The sequence below is a fragment of the Hordeum vulgare genome, chromosome 2H (genome assembly GCF_904849725.1).
Source record: "Hordeum vulgare subsp. vulgare chromosome 2H, MorexV3_pseudomolecules_assembly, whole genome shotgun sequence".
Lineage (NCBI taxonomy): Eukaryota > Viridiplantae > Streptophyta > Magnoliopsida > Poales > Poaceae > Hordeum > Hordeum vulgare.
In genome coordinates, this window is record NC_058519.1 from 525,113,902 (window position 1) to 525,122,279 (window position 8,378).

General features: G+C 44.6%; 1 protein-coding gene across 1 annotated transcript; it reads right to left on the bottom strand.

The window, feature by feature from the left end:
* Positions 1–117: 117 nt before the first annotated feature.
* Positions 118–6,792, bottom strand: LOC123426997 (copper methylamine oxidase-like). Its single transcript, XM_045110921.1, has 12 exons — positions 6,238–6,792; positions 3,867–3,976; positions 3,479–3,784; positions 3,105–3,217; positions 2,663–2,993; positions 2,356–2,571; positions 2,033–2,269; positions 1,720–1,905; positions 1,364–1,504; positions 746–1,014; positions 576–657; positions 118–451 (listed from the first exon to the last, which is right to left on the bottom strand). Exons 1-12 carry the CDS (start codon positions 6,440–6,442, stop codon positions 326–328), a joined length of 2,322 nt encoding a protein of 773 aa, XP_044966856.1. The 5' UTR covers positions 6,443–6,792; the 3' UTR covers positions 118–325.
* Positions 6,793–8,378: the final 1,586 nt, after the last annotated feature.

The following is an 8,378-nucleotide window of genomic DNA, read 5'->3' on the forward strand; positions in this document are numbered from 1 at the left end:
TGCGAGATGATGTCAAACTAGTTTCTCATGGATGATGGGTTGCAAACACGACAGAGCAGCTAACAAATACGCCTACATGCATTACGCCACTCCAGCAAATGATTGATGGCACGATAATCATTGCCCCTAAAAGAGGGCATGGCAACACACTTTTATTTATAACAAAGGCATTATGCCAGTCCAGACATTATTAGATGCTACTTGTGCAGCTCAAAACATTCACAATCATTCAGAGCAGCAAACACACATATTACAGAAAATAAAACAGACCACGAGAAGATAACTTTTATTGCCAGTTTGTTCTTTCGATGAGAGCCGCGAAGCTTCAGAGCTTGGAGACAAGGCCACCGTTCTGGATGGCTTTAGGCGACTCTGCTTCCTTGACATCAGCGGCATCAGAGGTGCCAGGAGGCACATCGACAGCAGGCGAGCAGTTGAAGAATCCATGTGGCTGCAGGGGAGAAAACAAGCATAATTTCAGCTGAGATCGCTAGTAATGACAGAACGCGGCGATTTCCTCTCTGGAATCGAAACTGCTACAGAAGGAGGATTTTGAAAGGCTCAAATTGTGGTACCATGAGCATGAAGCCGATGCGTTCCACTGGCATGACCGGCCAGTCTTCCAGCCTTGGGATGTGGGTGAGTCCAAATACATACCTATGGATGCATAATTTCAGTTGTAAGGATCATGAACTGCAAACTGAAGAAACAATGCTGGATATCAGCGTGCAAGGCGAATGTGTACCAGAGGACGATGTCAGTTTCCTCCAAGGGCCTATCCTGCTTGACCCAAGTAGCCAAACCCTCGTGAAGACGTGGATTCTGGTTGGGGAACTCCCCTCCAGGAAACTTCTCATCGCTCTTGTATGGTGTCACCCAAAGGTTGTGCTTCAAGAATCCGGCTCTTCGAAGAAACTTCGCCTCGGGCAGAGCAAATGGCAAACAGTTTGAACCAGGCACGAGTCTGAAACCAGTTGGTTGTCCGGTACGATTTACAGCCCTCGTGTTCCTAACCTGGTCAAGATGCAAACAGGAAACATACAAGGAAAAGCAGTATCATTAGCTGCCCCAAGGCTCCCAAACAAGAAATGAAATGCTTTGCTGAGAGGTGTTAACATGGTGTCGACAATATTTGACATGCTTCTTGTGCAACTGTTATATCGTTACTGACATGTACACTAAAGGAAATCAGGAGATATGCAGCTGTTTGACGACAGAAAATTCTTAAGTAACGTTTGCAGTTATGCACAATACGATATGGTCTGCTATCATGGATGATTATAATTTGGTGTGTTGCCATGAACAATCGACAGTAACACGGTAGAAAGAAGAAAACAACAAGCATATCTGTATGTGCTCTTACAATCCAATGTCGCGCAGATGAAGGGTCACAATCTCTCATTGCTTGCAACTCAGATTTCAGTATTTTTTCTTCAGCATAGAAAGCATTGTTATGCACATTATTTGTGCCTGCACTTTCGACGTTGACATTTACTTCAACCACCTGTGATAGAAACAAGTGTGTCAAATGAGCTATGCCAATATTTAAGCGTCCATTGCACAAAAGGAATACAAAGTTATTCTACAAGGCGGGTACAGTCAAAAGGCGTGAAGCTAGCAATCAACTTCCATCTGGCAGATGCATGCAGTGGTCCTGTTCTTGCACCAGTTTCAAATGGGCATTTTGATAATAATAAAAAAGCTTGTATAGGGACCCACCTGATTATGAGCCTCGTTAGGTTTGCAATCAACAGCCATGTCCATACGGGCAACAAAGAAATGCTGGTGAACAGGTGCATATAGACTAGGAGCAATAGTTGTGCCATATTTCCTTGATTCCCCAGGCATCAGAGCTCCCAAACTCAGAATTCCAGTAAGTTTAACTTCAGCTTCTATCTTACCATCCTGTACCCAAGGAAAAACTAACGGTTACATTACAATAATCAAATCATAGAACGTAGATGCATCATAGCATTCAATATATACAAAATACGGATTCACTAAATCTCAAACAGTCTATTTGAATAGTTACCTGGTAAAAGTGCCAGTAAAAACCATATTCATAGTTGGCAACTGTGCAGATAAATGACACCGTGAGCCTCCTTGATCGCCTAACTTCTGCTAAACCAGTTCTCCAATCTTGGTGTTTCCAAAGGATTCCATGGTCCTCCTCGTGCAAACACACACAGTTCTCAATTGTCTCCACATGACCGGTAAAGTTTGTGAAGTGTGCATCAAAATACTTGATGTAGCCCAAGCAGTCACAGCCCTACACACAAAAAAAAAGATAAGAGAATTGTCAGATTGAAGTTAAAATGACAGAAGAGGAAAGGGGGCTAGAACTGAGCAAATGACCTTCTTAAGAGAATGAGCATTTTTGCCAAGTCCATCTTCTCCAGCGTCGAAAGCATTCTTGCGATAATGTGGTTCACTTGGATCTCCATAAGGAACAACCATCTCAACAAAGCTCAGCCTATGAGCTATAGGTCTACGCCCACGGCTACCGTCAACATATGCAACAGAGTAGATGACCAAACCCTCTTTAGGGGTGAAGCCAATACGGAAATTCCACTGTTCAACGCCATTAAAAGTGTTATTGACTCTAGGTGACAAGTTTATTAAAATACTGGTATGATAGGTAAAACATGAAGGAACCCTGTACCTTCTGCCATTCCACAAAATAGCCATTAATACGGAAGCTTGGGCCCTCAGGCTGATTAATAATAAGAGGTTTCACATCACTGCGATCAACACCACCTCTGGTTTCCCCAGGAGTGTAGTTCCTCAAATGATCTGGTGGGGGCAGAGGAACAAACTTCCTGTCTTCAAACTCTATGACAACATTATTCTGCATATCGACAACAACATGGATCCCTTCCACAGGACGAGCATAACCATTCTCCATGGGACTATCACTCTCGGTTCGGCAAAAGATTAGAGGCCTAGCAAGTCTACGACTGGGAGCATCAGCGTCACTGTAGTAGCCCGCACACCTGACGATTTATGGGCGAAGTCCAAATCAAATATTTAATATGATGATGTAAAGCTGAAAGATAAGCCACAATGAAAAATGCAATGAAATTAAACTTCGGCAGCTAGCTTACCAGGCATCTACCATGACAAGTTCCATGTCGTCCACACCTCTTTTTTTCATAGCTTCAACAAATGGAGGATAATTTTTTACAGTAGCTTCACACTCAGCATATTCCATAGCATCCTGTAATATATAAGAATTCAAAAAATCACAATGAAATAAATGCTGCATAAGGTTCAAAAGGATGTCAAAAGAGCCAACAGTTCTGGCAGATGCATAGGCATAAATATCGGTTAACTACAAAACTGTTATCTGGCAGCAATGATCAGTGATATAATGGTTGCATATCATTGCACACTGTTATATGGCGTAACTGATTGGCAGATTGACAATTGGAGTTTGAGGCAATGAAAGCAAGATACTAAACGAATCAAGTAGGCTTACCATTGCAGGCTGTACATCTGGAACAACCTCAGATGATATCACCTTCCCTCTGTGATGTCCACCTCTAGTAGCCGCATGCACTTCTGATAGTTCCACTATCCAAATGGTAGTCTCATTTGAATGTCTATTGTAGACAACAAGCTTGGCCCTCCTGGGAGGCAACCTGCTTGGAATGACGGCAGAGCCTTTGGTTCTAGGGAGCAGTGATGGTTGGAACGGTGGGAAAAAGTAGGCATCAGCTAATGCCACAACATTCTTTTCTGGTTCCAGTAGCACAGCTTCAACAAAACGCATGCTGTCGCGTTCCTATAATTTTAGAATGCTGCTTGTCAAATCATTTTTCAAGCGTGTATAGGGAGAAGTATCAGAAAGATTCCTGTTGACAAACCTCAGGAGATTTTCCAGCGGCTCTTACAGTTGCAACAGCCACTGCAATTTCGGCAGCAGATAATGGGTCCAAAGGGTGGAATCTTTGAGCTCTCGTCATTATGGGTATCCCTGCATTTTTTCACCCAGCAGAACATTAGGAATAGGATGGATAGTAATGATATAGTTCAGCTAAGACATGGCATACACATTTCAAACTACTATAATAGTTGATCCCTAGTGGAGTCACTCAGATAACTTCCAACAAATTAAAAACACATAAGGCACATACACCAATCATAGAGCAACGTATATACATAACTCTTCAATGACATATGTCAAGCATTCATAATAGAAAATTTGGCAGGTCAAGAGCACCATGCTCCATGTGCATATCAGGATGGCAAAAGGGGCACTTGATAGAGAAATGGCTGTTGTTGACCTCCCTCCTATAAGCAACTAAAAAAACTGCACTGACATGGACCATACTGTATGAATGCAAGTCTTATAATATTGTTCCATCCACTAACGTTCCAACATGGAGGTTCTTAGTTAGAAAAATAATATAAAATAGATATGAAAGTACAAATTGTTTTTACCAACAAAGATTTATGTAGGCTAAATCAGAAAACAGTTTTATCTAATTAAACAAAGCACATAATAATAATAACATCAATTATGTACAATTTTTTCACTACATACTGCAAAAATTAATGGTTGACAGCTGAAACGTATCTGATAAGTTAAGATACCAGACATTTCTTACAATCAGGTTAAACTATGTCTGTTTCCCAATATATTTTTCGTGAAGATATATGTTCAGCCAAAATGAAACTGGGTGCTTATCAATTTCCTGAACCGAAGAGATAGGCTACCAAGAATGATTTGTCTAATATTTAATGATAACTTTGGTTTATGTTACACATTCAGATCCTGTCAGACACCACAAAAAACTACTCCCTCCGTTTCTAAACATAAGACCTTTTAGATATTGCACTATGAACTACATACGGATGTACATAGACATATTTTAGAATGTAGATTCATTTATTTTGCTCCGTATGTAGTCTCCTAGTGTAATATCTAAAAGGTCTTATATTTTGAAACGGAGGGAGTACAAATCTTTGATAATAGATGAACTTGAAAGGCCAGCTAGAATGGGTCTCATCAGACAACAACCGAGTGTTCAACATGTACACACTGCAAAACGATGCAGCTGGACGGTGCAGATAAATAGTGAAACTACACGGGAGCTTAGCCACAACTTTCCCCCACAAACACTACTTTAAGAATGTCCATTGCCAGCCGTGCGAGCCCGATAGATTATTGCGCATGATTAGCAGCCCCCACAAACACTACTACAATGAGATAATACGTTCACTGCCCACTGTGCGGGCCAGGTAGATCAGATTGTCTGATTAGCTTGTCCATAGTGCCTAGTGGAGCATCCAGAAAGTGTGAATGCCATAGGAAAAAAAAACTGTGTTGGGCCCATCACTCAAATAATCAAGAAGCTTTTTGGTCCATCTATTGTCAACTACTAACAAGTAACATCATTACATATATCCCTCACACTTTCCCAGCTTTCCCCATACGAAAGCTCAGCATCAACTAAAGTGTGGGGAAAACAAAATGATCACTGCTACTAGTGATCAAAGAAAAAGTTCAAGCAGCCAACAATTATTTAGAGCACAAAAGCCAGAATAACAGTAGGCAGGCAACAGCACGTCATGCCCCAACTGTTCAATTATCAATTTACCTAGATAAGATAGTGTAAGCCACAAAAAAATTGTTGATATGGTGGATTAGTGTCACTAAAAGATCTAATCGGATGCTGATGCACAATGCCCCTGCTACAAAACCATCTGCTTGGTGATCTGCATACTCCGCTTGAATACATGCCAGGACCATGCGAAATGTATGAATCTCATTTTGAATTTAATTCCTGCATCTCGTATCTGGTCCTAGCAGAACAATGAATAATTGGCTGATCCGTCTGCATCTTTGTTCTTGCATGCAAACGGGAAGTGGAGAGGTACGCACTGTACACAGATCCCACCATGCTACTGGGTTGCATTCCCCACAGTCGCGTATGACCGCACGAAAAATCGTGATCAACACAAACACCGTCACGTGCCTTACCCAGCTTTGGCCATCCACGCGCCGCACGGCACCCATTTCCCATGACCCAATCAAACGCACCCGCTTACACAAAATCAATCACATGCACCCCTCGTCCCTCGCGATCGAGTCGCGGACGGCCAATATTATCCATGATCCAACTCGATCGAGGGAGTGGGAGGTAGCGCGCGCGCGAGAGAGAGAGAGAGAGAGAGAGAGAGAGGAAAAGGGGAGGTGGCGATCGGCGAGTTCCCCATATAGTATTAGTATACCTTTAGAGGAGGCCTTGGCGGTGGTGGGCTGGGCCGCGGACGCGATGTCGTCCATCACGGCGCCGCCCCCGGCAGCGGAGACGACGCGGTCACCAGCGCCGGACATGGAGACCTTCCCGGGCGCGGGCGCGGCGATGGCCGCCCTGGGGGCATCGCGCGCGGGGCCGCCGCAGCAGAGCGCCGCCTTTTCCTGAGCTGAGGCCATTGGAGCGGGTTCGCGAGCTGACCGTGTCCGTAGTCTCCTCCGCCGTCTCCGCCTCGCCGGATCCCACGATCTGACATACAGCACAGGCCTCCGCCTCCCCGCGCCTTCGTCCTCCCCCCGCTCTCACTCCCCCGCGTCAGGGCCTCCGCGTCTAGGGGGGGTTCTACGGGATCGGGCCAGGGTTTCGCGAGCCCGTTCCCTCCGTCCGCGAGAGAGCCGATCGAGGAGCGGAGAGGATCGTGCGCCCGGTGGAGGCTGCGGCTAGCGAACACCGGACCGGAGTGGTGGTGGCGGTGGGGAGAGGAGAGGAGCGGAGAGAGGGGCGTCGGGTGTTCTGTAGAGCGAGGCGACGGAGGGATCACGTGCATTTATAAAAGGCGAGGGGAAAGGTGACCGGGCGGGCGAGCTGGGTGGGTGGGCTGGGCTGCCCTGGATTCAGGATACTTCCGGCTTATTCGCTCGGCTAGATGCACACGTAACCGTACCCCTGACGATCGCACCGGCGATGGCCGTTAGGGAGAGAAAACATTGTTGAGATGTCTATCACTCTATGGAAATGGAATGAACGATAAAAGTATGGCAGTGAGTGCATTGCTATTTTGTTTTTGTTTTTTTTAAAAGGTAGCGCACTAGTATGCTGCTAACTCCACCCGCCTGCTGTCCCATAATAATGCTTACTGTGTATGGCTATACATTGATTAGATGATTAATTATGGTCAGACCTTTCCCGTTACTGAAATTCATATGGTGATCACGGGTGCAAGGAAACGCCAATTAGGTGATTGTGTCCATTTAGAGTCAAAATTTATTTCGATGTTCTGTATACCATTCCAGAATAACTCGCTCACTGGTGTGATCTAAACACACACACACACGCGCAAAAAAAAGGCTCACTGGTGTACATCTAAGATGGTGAATGAAATTAACACTTGGTGGATACGCGGTGGCAAATATTCTACAATCTCCGCTCATCGATCCATTCAATTAAGCTTTTCCCGCTGTCTTCGAGGTATATATTTCGATAGTTCTTTTTTTTTTGGGATATTTTTTGATAGTTGTAAGATGTACAGTAGTGTACTAGTGCTACGTACTAAAGTTAAAGTGCGTGCATTGCGTGGGGCGTACACCATCAAGTTGCGGATCGTGTTAACGATTTCACCAAGAAATCGAGTGGACATGACACGGGGATAACTCGATTTGTTTAGGCGAATGATTGACACCGGTGCTTAGCAGCTGGTCTATTTTGTGCGCGCATTCTTTTTTTTTTTAAAGGCAACTTGCACTGCTGATATTCTTGCGGCAGGAAAGCACTTTTGTCCCTCCTGATTGGCATGTACCGTGGGAGGAATATCGCAGCATGGCAAAGCAGGGCGGGCAGTACTGCGTCTGCGTGCATGCGTGTACTACTTAAAAGGTTGGCGAATCTTTTCTATCGCGCTTGATGATTACAGTACAAAAGTTTGCTGGTGGTGGCACGCTAAGTACGTGCGAGGACGTGTGAGTACGTGAGCCGTGAGAGTGAGAGCACCGATGGAGCACGCATGCTCCGTGACAAGGATCGATCGACCGATCGGGAGCTGAAGACCGACTTATCATCCTTGTGCTCAACGAATATAGCGCGTGTTTCGTCAAAGAAAAAAAAAACTACGTTCATAAAGATGAGCGTATGTCATCGGTGTGTATGTGCGTTTGTGCTTGTACTTTGATAAAAGGAAAATGTAGTGTGCGGGTGGAATCCCGTTGCATTCTCATCTCACCGATGCCGAAAGCTTATTAGTAATCAATAATATAGCCATTCTTGGTGCTCCTGCTCGCCACCAACACCTTGATTAAGTTGAGATTTTAGGGAATAATCAAGTTGAGTTATTGCGCTAGCTACTGGCTAGAAGAAAAACTCAATTTGTCATTAGCCTTTTAGGGAGTAAGTACTGACTAC

Coding starts and splice junctions, on each gene's coding strand:
- LOC123426997 (XM_045110921.1), bottom strand. CDS start 6,442: ATGGCCTCAGCTCAGGAAAAGGCGGCGCTCTGCTGCGGCGGCCCCGCG. Junction 2,270..2,355: donor ATGCTCATTCTCTTAAGAAG/GTCATTTGCTCA, acceptor TTTTGTGTGTAG/GGCTGTGACTGCTTGGGCTA. Junction 1,505..1,719: donor CTAACGAGGCTCATAATCAG/GTGGGTCCCTAT, acceptor TTTCTATCACAG/GTGGTTGAAGTAAATGTCAA.